The sequence below is a fragment of the Cyprinodon variegatus genome, unplaced genomic scaffold (assembly GCF_000732505.1).
Source record: "Cyprinodon variegatus isolate N-32 unplaced genomic scaffold, C_variegatus-1.0 Scaffold200, whole genome shotgun sequence".
In the NCBI taxonomy this organism is placed as follows: Eukaryota; Metazoa; Chordata; class Actinopteri; order Cyprinodontiformes; family Cyprinodontidae; genus Cyprinodon; species Cyprinodon variegatus.
In genome coordinates, this window is record NW_015150653.1 from 575,350 (window position 1) to 590,233 (window position 14,884).

Sequence of the window (14,884 nt, forward strand, 5' to 3'; positions counted from 1 at the left end):
GATAAGCTTTTTTTCTATATCGCCCAGCCCTAATAGAGATATATCTCCATGAACTACAGTATCATTAAAAAATAAAGTTCTTTACACAGTAACATTATCTTAGGGCTTATTTATATTTATTTAAAGGCTTGTGGCTTTACAAGTATAGGGACATAACAGGTCAGCAGAATATAGTAGATGTCCTTCAAAAGGAAGGAAAATCTCATCCTCTGTATGTCAATCATCCAGACTAAAATTTCCAGAATACTCCGTCCTTTGTGTTCATCTTAAAGTAGCAATTGCAGATATTTACCATGAATGCATCACAGATAAAAGGAAGCAAATAAACCAGAAAAGAAAGAACAGGAGGAAACTTAGGAGGACAAATGCAAGTAAGGGAAAGGACATAAAAATGGAATAAAGGTGAGGGAAGGAAAGATTTGAGGTAAAAAACAAGGAAGAAAAGAAAAGTAAGAAGGACCCAAGGAATGAAAGAAAACAAATGTTTAAAGCAAACATGTAAAAAGGACAGAAGGATGAGAAGGGAAGACAAAGGGATGGACAAATAGATGGAATGAAAGAAAGGACTGCTGCTATATTAAAGACAGGGAGCGTCGGCCATCTTTGGAGCAGCCCACTGTGGGCTGGATCTGGATAACAGATCGCTTCACTAATTAACAAGATATCAGCTTGTTGGACTCCAGTTCATTTGAAAACCACAACTAAATTAATAAGGTGGAAAATGGGTATTTTAGTCAAGTCTTCCACCCATTTGTGCATCCATCTTCATCATTTAAACAAGAGTTAAATTTAATACCGTTAAACCCATGACAAGATTATATGAGATATTTGAAATTGATTTTAAACCGTCAACACAGCCACCCGTCTTCCTTTCAGGTCTGCAACCATGAATCATTTCTCAACATGAGATTCCCAGCATATGGTAACTAAACAAAACAGCATAGTGGTGTTATCATGTTAAATAACAGGACTACTATAGGAACGTATATCAAAATTACATATTATATTGACATTAATTGTAGCTATTTTCACCTTATACAAAAATATCAATTAATATTGCATGTTTAAAAATAATGTAACATTTAATACTGAAACTATACTAGTTATATTAAAGCAGCCAGAGCACAGCTGTTGCACCTCTGTTATAAATGGAAGCAAATATCATTGTGTGATTTAAAAAAAAAAAAAAGAAGTTCTGTTTGGCATTTCCTTCCAGTCGACAGTAAAACTGTTTTAAAATAAAAGACAAAGTAAAAAAAGTTTTAAAAATGTATTTTTATTTATTTTTTTATTCCAAACTAGCATTCAGTGGCTACAAAATGTGATTTATTTTCATATTTTACCAAATCTAATGTAAGTTACTAATAAATATAACTCATTACCAGCTTTATTTAAGTTTATTTTGTTATTAGTCAAGAAGAGGAGTCTATATTATCCTCAAGCTAATAAGAATTGACGAGACAGTAAATAAATTAAGACCAGATCAGTGGATTTTGGTATTTCTAAAATCCTCCTCAGAAACCATGTTTACAGAGCCTCCTTTCATGTCTGAATCCATTTTTATCATTTAGCTACTCCGTCCAAGTATTTTGTTTTGTTTTGTTTTCCAGTAGCTTCTGTTTTGAAAACACATGTAACCTCAGATCTCATCCACGTGAAGAACTGGCAGATCCACGCGCGTGAACAAACAGCCACGAGACACTTTGAAATTAACACCGACCAAACCTCCATAGAGTCTTTGATGTGTTTCCAGCTTTAAATGCTTTTATCTACAACACGTACCTGAACAACTGACTGTTTTTCCTCTACGTTTGTGGTGGGAGAGCTCACGCGTCCTCCTCTTCTGGTGGCCACCATCTTGGACGCGATATTCTTCTTTCTCTTCCGGGTATGACAAGACCTTAATAATCGATCCCGATACAAGGAGAGAAGCAGCAGACCGAGCAGATGAACACAGAGAACATATCAAATCCAGAATGCGAGTGTTATGAGTAATGTTTATCATGCCTGAAAGACTTGTTGAAATGAAAAACTACTTAGTTCTAATGTTTAATTAGTTTAGTACATTAACTTGGTGACTTAACTTCAGTATTTTTTGAGTATCTGTATTTTACTTCTCAGTGTCCTTACACGCTCACACTCCATATCCACAATTTTTTCACAATTAAAACTCAACTCCATTCCACTTATAAATATCATGCTGATAAAAATCCAATAACTTAGTGATCCATTCATCCCTAACTGCAATAAAGAGACTCTAAAACATGTATTTAGCTGACAGAGTGACCCATTGCGTTAACCTTTGGCTATCCAATGATAAATCAATTAATTGAAAAAAACTAATCGACAGGTTAGTCTATTTGCAAAATAATCATTCGTTGCAGCCATCTACAGCCTCCTAAAAGGTCATGATTATTTAGCTGTTTTGTCAATTGAAAGAAAACTTAATAAGATAATGAGTTAAGATTTTTTAATCCTCAGCCTATCACCAAATATTCGAGATTTGATTGCACTGTTCCTGTATTAGTGCCAGTAATCCAGTAATTGCCTATTAGTTCCTCATTGTTCATTTTACTTGAACTGCATAGAAAAATAATAAACACAGTTGTGAAATTTTTAGTTTACAGTATTTTTAGGATACAATTATTTTAGTAGGGCCCGTACTTCTTTACTTCAATTCTCTAAAAATCTCCAGAATATAAAAAATGATGTATATATTTTTTTAAATGTTACACATATCTACAGATAACTTATTGTTATTCAGTAACATCTACTGTTCTATTAACATTGACTGTTCTATTTTGCCACTTTGTCTGGATTTTGCCACGATCCACTCAGTTAAATTCTCTAAAAACCGACAACCGATAGCTGCACCTATCCTCACAGCCTTTCAATCTAACCCTGACAAAGGTGGCCTGTCCAAACTATTTCCAAATCTCACTCCAAGCTTTGGTGAAAAGTTGGCAGCCCTGTACCTGTAACTTTAACTCCACAATATTTCAAAGTCACTATTGTTCTTTCTACTCCACTCAATATCGAGGAAGCTGCTAGTTACTTCTTACCACAGCTGTTGCTGTTTATCTTTCTTGAAATGTAATTTCAACATGCAAGAAAGCAGCCCTTAGGATTGCTTTAGAGATTTGCATGATATTCCACAACTGTGAGAAACTCAGGGCAGATATTTGTAGTTTATACATTGAATTAAGGTGTTAGTTGTTGCCATGTGGCCAAGTTGTTCAGCAGGATGAGTTTTCATATCACAGTTGGAGTTACTTTGTGGTAATAAGATTCAACCTTAAAACACTATTCCTTAGTTAAAGTGTGAGGAAAATCAAGAAAATTGTTTTTTTAGTTGTTTTGTTTATTTTTAAATAAGAAATAATATGCAAAATAGCTGTCCTTATTTTTGTGGCTTTTTTATGCTGAAGTTCTTTACAAGTGATGTAGAATGGGAATAAGAGTGGCTCTATGCATCAATACATCATCTGAAAGTTCTTTAATATCACTGTAAAAATTATACAGAAATGTACTGATACTAGAAAATTGAATTGGCATTTTTCAATTCTTAAGCACGTTTAAATGCATCTACTAATGAATAGTTAAGCATTTTCAAAAGTAAGTCATTCCATACTCTAACCTGAGTAGATGTTTGACCAGGTAGCCTTTACTTGTAGCCTAATAAGAATTGACTTTGAGTATTAATACCTTTACTCAAGTAATTCTGTTGAGGACTTCAACCAACACTCCTTTTGATAAGGAATTTAAAAACTTTTTTTTTACTAAGCATAATGAAGTTTAAAATGACTCCTGCAGAATTCAAAACAGACTGTACTTTTATCAGATGTATGTCAATTTTGTGCTCTTCAACTCTTTAATAAACCTATTTTCTCTTTAAAATCTGTAATGAACTGAAACCATTGGCTCCAAACTTGAGAACAACTTTATGTCTTTGCTTTCCTGTAAAACATTTTAAATTGCATTGAGGATAAACACTATCTTACGAGTTGAGATTTATGCTCTGAAGATTCGTTTTTTTTACTTAAATGTAAAGGTTGAAAGCTGCATAGGTTAATTTATTATTTTACTTTATATAAACATTTTATATCTAACAAGATATAAGTGACTGGAGGTAAAATAAAATGATCCTTGCAGTAAATACATTCTTGAATACAGTTTTCTTTAAGCTTGTATCTGTGTCGTTTAAGGTTTTTAGTGTGTCATGTAACTTCTCCACAAAATGGCAATCATACCAAGATGGATTATTTTCTGTTTCTGTTGGTTATAACACTAATAAAGTCTTAAATGAAAAAATATATATATACCGATTAAATGAAGCACGGAGTTAAGTGCTTTTCAATTTTTGGTCCTCATGTATTTTTTTTTAAAACCTGAAATATTAAATTTCACCATGAATATATTTAAGGATATTTCCACAGTGGACAGGCTCTAAATATTGTATATGAAAAGAGCAAAGCCTGAAGGAAGAGAGGAAGGACACGAGGAAGGAAATGATAAAAAAAATGTAGGACAAATGCATGAAAGACAAAAAACAAAACAAAAAAAAAGTAATAAAAAACAATAAAAATAAGGCAGTGGAAAATATAATAAACAGTAGTTAATAAAAATCTATTTTAAATTCAGACTAATAGGTCAAAAACACACTTTCATCACTTTAATAAAGCCAGTTTCATAATATACAGATATAGCATTTTAAATATATTGATAAAACTGAGTTTGTTTGTTTTTTTACAGTGAGTTGATGGAAAAACAGTCGTATTTAATAACATAAAAACAGAATTTGCACATGTTTGTGTAGATTCTACAGTGCTATAATCATAACATATAAAGGTCAAAAGCCTGCTAGTTAATCTCATAATAGTGCTTTTTTCTACCTCAGATTATTCTTCTGTGTATGGTCTGATTAAAAGTGTCACTGCAACTACAAAATCAGTTGGAAAGCATGATAAATGAAACATTTCTATGTATGCAGCTGCACATTTACCGTAAATGTAATCATGAAAAATAGAAAAAAATTACACGCTGAATTTGGGTTTCAATTTGAGCATGTTTCTAAATTAATGGAATGAAAATTGTTTTATCCGAAATGCTAAAAAAAAAAGTGTTTCCCAATTTCAGATATGACAGCTTCTTTTTAATCTACATTCGATATGTTCAAAACTAGAAAAACATTTGTTAAAACCTTTCTTTTATTTACAGTACCAGTAATATTTTTACTCAGAGCAAAACTCAAACCAGCCTTCCCGCAGATCAAGTGGAAACAGGTAAGTGTAAAAACAGAGGGGGGCAGTAGAGAGGCACTTTACACCAAGACACAATGAAGCAACCTTCAATCAATGGTTCCCATTGACATTTTCATCATGTGCTGTTTCTGGTTGGCTGCGAGAGCACTGCTGCTGATGGTGATGATTCACCAAGTGTTTGTGTTACTTTACAGAGATACTGGTAACAACTAAGTGCATCTGTCAGAATTAGAGACTGGGAATATCAGGAAGATAAATTACTTTAATCACTTCATGACTTGCAGTGTCCATTAATCAAAGCTGTAACTTTCGATGTGAGAATGACAACTGAGGAAAATGGCTTCATCCGTGTTTCTACCGTCCTCTCCCTCTTGCTTTGGGTACTACGGGCTCGCCCTCCTCGCACTGACCAGGTAACCCTTTGACTTTATAATGCCGCGGCTCTTAACGATAACAGAGTAGCGAAGGACCCAATCGAGCCTCCAGTTGGTGGTGCTCAGACCAGGTGCTCCTTCCTGCATTGCCTCCTGGAATGCGGCTGCCGACATCAGCTCTAGGAGAAGAGCAACAAGATATTATCTATCAATATAGATTGTTTATCTTAGAACTACAGCTCCAGTTCTCACTTTGAGTGAGGAGGTTGCTTTCCTGCAATAACAACACAATCAGAGCCATTTATCATGGAACTGACTAATGCCACTAGTTCATTTTCACACAAAAAAAAACTTGTTTATGGAACAATTTTTAATAAATAAATCAGATAAGATATTAAGGACATAAGTAAATGCTATTTAAGGTCTAGTACAGAACAAAATCTATATTGTAAAGACATGTTGAGGACCACAATTACTGTAATTTTAAGGCCCTGATTTTGCAGAAACTGTGTATTTAACAAATACAAACATGAAGCAACATGAAAGCCTCAATCTGAATTGTTAAGACTACAAAAATTCTATTAGAAACATCACAGAAAGAAAATTATTGCATGGCAGTGAACATTTGCGACCAAACCCATTTGAATCTGAGTTTATGCATTTTAGGGATTGTTGGTGCTCTGAAACTCTAAAATATACCCAGAAACATGTCATCACCTTAAAGTTAAGGATATCATGGTAGAATAGAGAAACATTGATATTTCATTGGGTGATTGGCAAGGTAATACTAAAAAAACACAGAAGGAAGATATGGATTGGTCCTATAGCTGGGGTTATTTATCCATGAGGTAACAAACTTTGGTCACTTTGCTTAAAGAAGCTTTTCTCTATAACTTTGTAACTCGGTTACTAGTTCCCATGTCATGTTTATTTAGCTTTTTCTGCCATTTTATCCAAAAGCCTTACAACCCTTAAAACTTACAAACCAAAGGTTTTGTTTTGAGTGTTTCTCTCACTAAATACCAAAGAAAATTATTCCTGTTATAGCACACAAAAATCTATATTTCTAAACTAAATTAGAATTTATAGAATTCTATTTTTTATTTCTATTCCAGTTTTTCTGTCATTTGAATTATTATTGTGAGTTTATCATTTTTCTTAATGGGATCTTAACTTTAAGTACAACTGTATGCTTCATTAAAAGGTGATTTGCCTCAACCTACTTTGTTTATTTTTTTTGTTAAAAAAAAAAAGAATGCATCTAAATAAAAAGCTTGGATTAAATCGTCTGTTACATTATCCTGATTGTTTGTTCTTTTTCTGGTTTGTTTCTCATTGGACAAAGAGTACGAATTGTCCTCCATTGCAGCAGAATGTGAAAATTAGAAAGATCTACAGTTTTTTTTAAACTCCTCTCTCACTGAAAACACGTGTTCAGATACATTTAAAATGTCTACCGGTAAGTCTGAAAAAATTGTCCCCTTTTGGCTGCTCTTTTCAAGAATTGCGACACAACCGGGCATCTTCTATTAGGTGAAACACCCCCTATTTGTTTAGAGACTACTAATTCTAGGTTTGATTACATTTTTTTATGTAATCTTAACAGACTTTTGCAGGATACGCATTTATTAAATCAATAATAAAAAAACAAAAAGTAAAGCAAACCACTTTGTTTAAACACACCGTCCTTTTAAATATCCCTAGTTTGTAATTGAAAATTTACATCACAAGTATTTCAAACTCTGGTAAATAGTATTTTTAATGAATACAGTATACTTTACCTTTGGGGTCATTGTGTGTGAGCAGCTGGATGTCGAACTCTTTGGCAAAGGCCGTCAGATCAGGAGGCATCACGCAGCAGGAGGCCAGGTTCACCTGGTTACTGCTGGGCTTCACCTGCTCCGCAACAGGAAAGTAGCTTTTATTTCACACACGACTGATCAAAACAGAATCCTAACAGGGTTACTTCATAGTTTGAATTTGGGAAGTCCTACTTTTCAAGACTGAATTTCCTTGGAAATTTCCCAATTATTTTTAGATCCAAAATTCTTATTAAAAAGGAGAAATGTTACTAAAAATATAATTTTTATGTGAGACTGCAAGGATCTTGGAAAAACTACAAACTAGTAACCGTAAAATATAAGACCAAAGGTATGGCACATTGGCTCGTAAGTTTAGCGGCTGGCTAGCTCAAGTAGTAAGTCACCCGTCCCGCAAACAGGAAGCCTGGGTTTGTATCTCAGCTGGGGGGGAATGAGCTGCCAGTGTGGGTCCTTAGGCAAGACCCTTTACACCAATGCCTGCTTTGGGGAGTTGTGGTCTAGGGCGTTGCGCTTGGAATCCGTAGGTTCTGAATTCAAGCCCCACTCCCACGGACTCTCCCTGAGCAAGACCCTTAACCCCTATCACACAATGGCAGCCCACTGGTCCCCAAGGGGATGGGTTACATGCAGAGTTAATTTCTTTGCTCTATACTTGTGACAGTGTAATGACAATAAAAAACGCTGGAAATATAAGAAAATGCCCGTTGTAGGAATAAGTTTGATTTTTAAATGCATATTAACAAGGATGCAATGCTGTGGAGTAACACTAAACAATAAAGATATATATATCTCCATTACTGATATAGAACTGATACGATAGCATGAATCATACTAGCTTCTATTACTCACTGTAGAACGCTAGGAAAGTCTTGATCAAGTAATATTGATAAGTATATTATATCAGGGAACAAAAAGTAAATGACAAAATGTATGAAAACTACTGATCCATGTAAAATATAACAAAAACAAACCAGCAATTCTACTGCAAGGGAAGCAAAACTTTAGCTGACATCCCTGTTTCTACACATTGGGGACACTTGGAGGCCATTTTGGATAGCTGTCATTTATTCTACATATTAAAAGAATGTAATCCATTAATCCCAATGTTTGAAGTTACCCAATCAGGTAACTTCTGACATTCAAACCAGAATTGTACAATAGGTCATAGAACTTGCAGAGAAAGGGTCGAGCTTTAATCTAACATGTTATTAATGTCAATATAAGCAACATTATCCTCATCAGTGAAGAACTAAAAATGCAACAAAGACAGCATACATTTTATTGGCTTTAGGTAAGTATAGCTTCCTATTTTTTTATGGTTATCTTAACAGTACAATGCTATGAGCTTCTGCAGGTCTTTAAAGAATTAACAGCAAGAAGCAATGCGCCGTCTTATCTATAAGCGGTTGGATGTGGCTCTAACACCAAGAACGATGGGAACTGTGAGCTGAGTCATGCTAGCTGAACCAGATCCAGTCTATACATGACCATAAATGCGAGATTAGTAAAAGGCTTTTACTGAACACTACAGCAGGGTTGGCCTGCGATGACTCATGCATTCTAACATAGGGGTTAGGAACAGATGTAAAGCTGGCATAATGAGGGATTGGTGGTTTCCTGATGTATTTACATATCCCGACATGGAACACCCTAATGCACATCCAGCCTATGCAGTCTCATTATGTTTAGAAAGATGCAGAGACGACCTACTGCTGTCTGCATATCATTTCTGACGCAGATTCAGATGAAATGAAATGTGTGGTTTCTGCAAATAAGAGTTTTGAAGCATAATAACCAGAGTGCAAAAAATTATTTTTCCTCTTTGTTTGTTGTAGTTTTCTAAATAAAAATACATTCAATTTAAATGCTCCAGTCTCCCCCAGTCCCCAGAACACTTCTGCATTCATTACCTCTAACCGTATATCTGAATCATTCCAGAAGTGCACAAAGTTAACAGACGTCTGATTTTGCACATAAAGCATAAATATCCGCTGAGTCTTTATTTTCACACGCCTCATTTAAGAGGTTCTTCAACTCACATCCAATGGAGTTTCCACTTGTGTCTGGGTAAACATAAGTCTTAAACACGTAGCCGGAATCTATTTGTATATGTAAAAACTGAGTGAGTGTATGGCTGTTTATTTTGGATTAGTCTGTGTCGCCCTATGGACTGGTTAGCTGGTAATTTTAAATTCTCCCCTGAATCCTTTTAAATGATATTTGCTGAAACAGCAGCTAATTCTGCTCCCAAGCTGTTAAGGGTTAAATACCAATGAAAATAAGCATGCATAAAGAGAAGGAAAAGAAAGAAAACTCAATATCTTTCTGAAAGAGAAGTATTATTTCTTTATTTCGGCCCATTGCCGATCCATCTACCTGGGCCCAGTTGTAGAGCTGCTCCAGCAGATCTTTATCCAGATCTGACGTGCCGATGGCCGCGATCTTCTGCTTCCTGACCAGAGCCTCCAGCTCCTCCCACGCCGGCTGCAGGTGAGCCAAAGTCTGGTTGTCGCCCTCCACAGGCCCAGAAGGTGCTATGATAACAGAGTCGAGCTGGGACACTGCCAATGTCTGGCAAGCTGGAGTTGAGGAAACGATTTGGATAATAAAAACAAAAACCAATGGCACAGCAAAGCATGTGGGGATTTTATCGAAGGAATATTAAGCTCACCCCTTTCTACCGCATCTCTGATAGCTGACTGGTCCGACTCACAGAGGAAGAGCTTCACTGCAAAAAACAAAACAACATGAGGATGCTGTCCTCTATTAACTAGTTAAACCTGGTGTGCCCAAATTTATTTAGATATATTTATTAATGAAGGAACTGGTTTCTCCACAATAGAGAAAATTGCTTCAACAGTCAACTGTCCAGACTGACGATTCTTTACTACTATTTAGCAAAAAAGTGAAAGACTGGATTTTATTTTGCTTATTAGGGACATAAATGTCTGTACTGAAATAAACTACAATTTTGGGTTGAAAATCAAACCGATCAAAGCAGTTCTGACCTGAAACTTTGACTTCATCTCTTTCTTCAGGCGTGATAGCATCTGTTGCCTCTGGAATGGAGCAGTCAAGTGTATCTGGAAAGTCCTGTTGGAGAGGAAATATCTTAAAGCCTATGCACACAACTGTAAGAGTTTTTTTCTTTGCCATTTAAACACCTGGTTAAAACACTTAATTAATTTAACCGGCAGAAATAATAGGAAATAATAGGTCATTTTTGTTGCTACATAGTCGCTTCTCTATAATTTCCTTTGCTTGCATGAAGGTGAGCACACGCTCCAACTAGCCTGCAGTCGCCTGCAAAATAAGCTAACATATGCAGGTTTTGAAACACCCAAAACCTCCATATGTTAGCAATAACTCTCAAACTGGTTAAAGGAGTCAACCTTTACTAAGCTGTTATTAACAAAGGAAACACATTTAGTGTGTAAATTCTTAACCTTCACTGCACATTATGCTGAGACACCAAACAAACGTTGGCCCCAAACATTCAAGTAAAATCTGATCCCTTGACTTTTCTGATAACAAATTCCCCAAATTTCCCTGCAGGAAAATTGTTGCACAAGCTTTCAGAGGGGATAACACCCTTTTACATCAGCTATTCAGAGGCCCTCCATGTCCAGCAGAGTGTGATGATAAAAGCTGAGGCAGATTAGCTGAGCTCAGCAAAATATCCAGTTCATGGCAATATCCTGTAGCCTATTTAATTTGACTTAAGTCTTTTTATGAGATATTTGTTAATGGGATCATTTTTTAAGTATTGCCATTTAAGAGGAATTTCAAAACTCTTGTAGGAAAGGATTTTCACCCTCAAACACTTCTTTAAACCACCAGCAGGATGCACAGAGGGAACAGGGCCATTGGTAGGCAGCGCTGCATGAACATCGACTCTGACAGCTTCTGTCCTGAAAGCCAGCGGGCTTTGATCTGCATCACTGCTGTTATTTCGCCTTAAAAAAAACAAAAAACGCTGGAATCTAAATAGCCGATGGCACAGCTGCACACCGTGCACAAGCTGCTCATGTGACCGTACAACCATCTCGATGCAAATATTATTTTCTTAACAAAAAACAAAAGCCTTCTACTCACTGCATTTGTAGTTTTAGCTGTCGACAACCAGTCACTCAGTGTGGCCTGGATGCAGTCTCTTAGCTGAAAAATAAAACAAAAATCAGGTAATACAGAAAACCCAGCAACAGAGAGTGCATAGGTTATAACAGGTTATAAACAAGGAAATCAAGCTGTACCATCCTTAGCAAAACACAACAGAAATATATTTTATATATGGATAAAGCAGAGGAGCTGACCCAGTTCTAAGGGACAGAGCTTAAGTTATTTTGTCAAGGACAGTTTCAAGAGTCACAGCAGAAGAAGGAAAAGCAAAGCTAAGAATAATTAAAATAATGGGAATATTGTTCTGTTTTACTGGAGTGACTACACCACTGAAGAAGGATCAAAATAAAACTTGCTTCTGCACAATAGAGATATTTTGCGTGAGCAGGTAAACAGATGAAAAGTGCCGTCTCATTACTTTAAACTGAGGTGAGTACACCGCAACCTTTGTCCTTGATAAGGAATTATAAGCCCAAAGAGCAAGCTAGTATGACAGGAACACTAACTGCTGTGTCATGGTGCAGAAAATAAACTTCAAACACAACAGCAACACAATGAATAGTCAAAATAACCTAAACCAATCCCTCTTTGTAAACAGGCACCATATATGCCCATAATAAAATCTGTCAGCAGCCGATTTGATTGACGAACCGAAGGGAAAAGTATCATAAATCATAAACAGATCCATTTCAAATGGTAAATACTAAACGTACGCCTACTAATTTTTTATCAGTTCACCATTAAATTATGTATTAAAAATAAAATTTTTGAATGGCATAAAAAAGGTTTATTTTTAGAATTCAATTGAACTCCTACATTCAGATTATCGTTTATATTTGTTGTTTACATTTATACCAAACATGCAGCCCATTGGAAAATAGGAATATAACACAAAAAATAGGCTCTTAGTAAAGAGTAGTTTGCCTATAGAATAAAAATGATGACAGGCAACCTGACTGCTGCCGAGCATCCAGTTACTTGTGTTAAAGGCGAGTTTTCAGCTTGTAGAAGAGATGAGAGGCAAGAATAAAATCAAAGTTTTGATAATTTAAGGAAGCCGTGTCATGTTGAGGTTATTGTGCTCAGCTAATGTGGCTTTGGCAAACCAAACATCAAGTTGCTGACGTAGCACTTTAATTGATTGTGTAAAAGTTGAGCATCAGTCTTCATAGGAGCTGTGCCATCCTCAGATTTCTGCTTTGGTTTGCTTTCTGCAACACACTTAATACATCTTCTTTTGTTTATTCCTCCTCGTGTTAAGTATCTTCTTTTCCTTCTTACCATTCAATGATCTGTTCTAGTAGGCATATAAATATCTCTCCTACTCATCATGTATAATCAGACATACCACAGATGTCTGAAATGTATACAGGGGAGTGTTACCTGTAAATAAGAAGAACAGTACCCACTAAATAATGTAAAGCAGACAGGTTGAGCACAAAGCCCCGTCTTTATATTACTAGGTGTGAAAAATGCTCGGCTATTTTCAGTGTGGTTTGATCTGGTCCTGAGAAACAAAAAATAATCATTTACAGCTTGTAAGCATGTTTTCTGCACAGTGTTTTTTTTTCTCCCACACTGTTTACATTTGATCACTGCTGCACTTAAAGAAATAGAAAGGTCATGAAAGCTGTACAAAACGAAATTTCGTTTTTATACAAAATGACAATAAAAGTTGTCTAAGTCTTTTTGATGTAGCTGACTTAAAATAAGTCTGAATGTTTGACATTTTGACCCCTTTATGTCTAGAACTCCTCAATGAATGAATTATAATGGTCATCTTATTAAAATAAAGACACTCTTGTTGGTCACAATATTCATAAGTATTTACATTTGTTAAGGGAACAGTAAATTATATGTTCCTCTTTAATCTAAGTTGTTCTAACTTCAGAGTATGCCTCCAATAATCATTGATCAGACGTTAGTCTGTAAACTATTCACTTCAACCTGACATGATTTCAGTGTAATTGTTAATACATAACCTGAAACTGTTAAATTCAATTAAAACACATGGATCCATATTGATAGATGTAAAGTTTTTAACTCTTATTGTTTATATATATATATATATATATATATATATATATATATATATATATATATATATATATATATATATATATATATATATATTTAATAAAAAAATAAATAAATAATTATTTAACCTATCAGGTTAAATGATTTAGTAGCTTAGCCTAAGTTGGCAGCTAAGCTAACAGGCTAACAGGTAGCTTGGCTGTTCTTACCTCCTCGCTGGGAGAGCCTGGACACTTCCTCTTCAGTCTGCTCCGGTTGACTAGATTCCCGGTGTGGAGTCGGAGAGTCTTGCTGTGGTTAAGCAGCCCCTTCCCCTCAACGTTCATGTTGCTGTTTTGAGGATCCATGTGGCTGTCGGTTGCTAAGCTAACGGTTTATAAACAGTGTTTATGCTGCGTCAAAATGAAAAAAAAGAGCTGTATCAGCCTAGTGAGCAAATAGTATTCTACAACCTTCACAGCTAGATATAAACACACTGAGAGCACGACTGTTGACAAACTGCTGTGTTCAGGATGACTTGCATTCAGTCTTTCACTTGGTGCCTGTCGAGCGACCTTACTGGCTGTTGTTGGAGTGAAGCCGGTCGGTCACGCCCACACGAGTCCCTGCTACTTACGTGACCTGCAATGTTTTTGTTGAACCAGTAGATGGCGCGGTTGTGTTTGTAATGATTTTAATATGGCGGAATGTTGGTCTGAAAGGATGTTCAGGTTATTGTCAGAGGCTATTTGGCCTTTTAATGCAGGCTTTACACAAGCATACATTTTCTGTGTGTTTTCACAACTGTTTGTCAAAAGATTTCCTTGGTAGTTAACTAGTTACCAGACCACGGAAGAGGATTAGGGCCATGGAAAAATAGAAAATAAAAAGGTAACTGATTTTTAAATATTATTTCAGTTTAATATGGGGAAAAAAGTCGGAATTCAGACTTTTTTCTCAGAATCCTGATTTTAATCTCAGAATTCAGACTTTAATCTCAGAATTCAGAATTTTTTCACAGAATTCTGACTTTTTTTCACAGAATTCAGACTTTTTTTCCCCCAGAATCCTGACCTTAAATCTCAGAATTCTGATTTTAATCTCAGAATTCAGACTTTAATCTCAGAATTCAGACTTTTTTCTCAGAATTCAGACTTTTTTTTCTCAGAATTCTGACTTTAATGTCAGAATTCAGACTTTAATCTCAGTATTCTGACTTTAATCTCAATTAAAAACCTTAATTTTGGGTCTTGATGTAGATGGGCACCATTAAGGAAGAGATGTTGGAGCA

The 14,884-nt window shown here is 35.5% G+C and overlaps 2 protein-coding genes across 2 annotated transcripts in view; both read right to left on the reverse strand.

Moving 5' to 3' along the window:
* The window catches only part of dnttip2 (deoxynucleotidyltransferase, terminal, interacting protein 2), an 11,052-nt gene extending 9,159 nt beyond the window's left edge, over positions 1 to 1,893 (reverse strand). Inside the window, exon 1 of the mRNA XM_015379828.1 lies at positions 1,783 to 1,893. Within this exon, the coding sequence (XP_015235314.1) occupies positions 1,783 to 1,857 (75 nt within the window). The 5' untranslated portion in view covers positions 1,858 to 1,893. The remainder of the gene's footprint in view (positions 1 to 1,782) is intronic.
* Positions 1,894 to 5,448: 3,555 nt separating this feature from the next.
* Positions 5,449 to 14,183, reverse strand: gclm (glutamate-cysteine ligase, modifier subunit). The gene is made up of 7 exons (XM_015379796.1): positions 13,824 to 14,183; positions 11,554 to 11,616; positions 10,467 to 10,551; positions 10,130 to 10,186; positions 9,835 to 10,037; positions 7,417 to 7,531; positions 5,449 to 5,814 (listed from the first exon to the last, which is right to left on the reverse strand). Exons 1-7 carry the CDS (start codon positions 13,959 to 13,961, stop codon positions 5,645 to 5,647), a joined length of 831 nt encoding a protein of 276 aa, XP_015235282.1. The 5' UTR covers positions 13,962 to 14,183; the 3' UTR covers positions 5,449 to 5,644.
* Between the last annotated feature and the right edge of the window lie 701 nt (positions 14,184 to 14,884).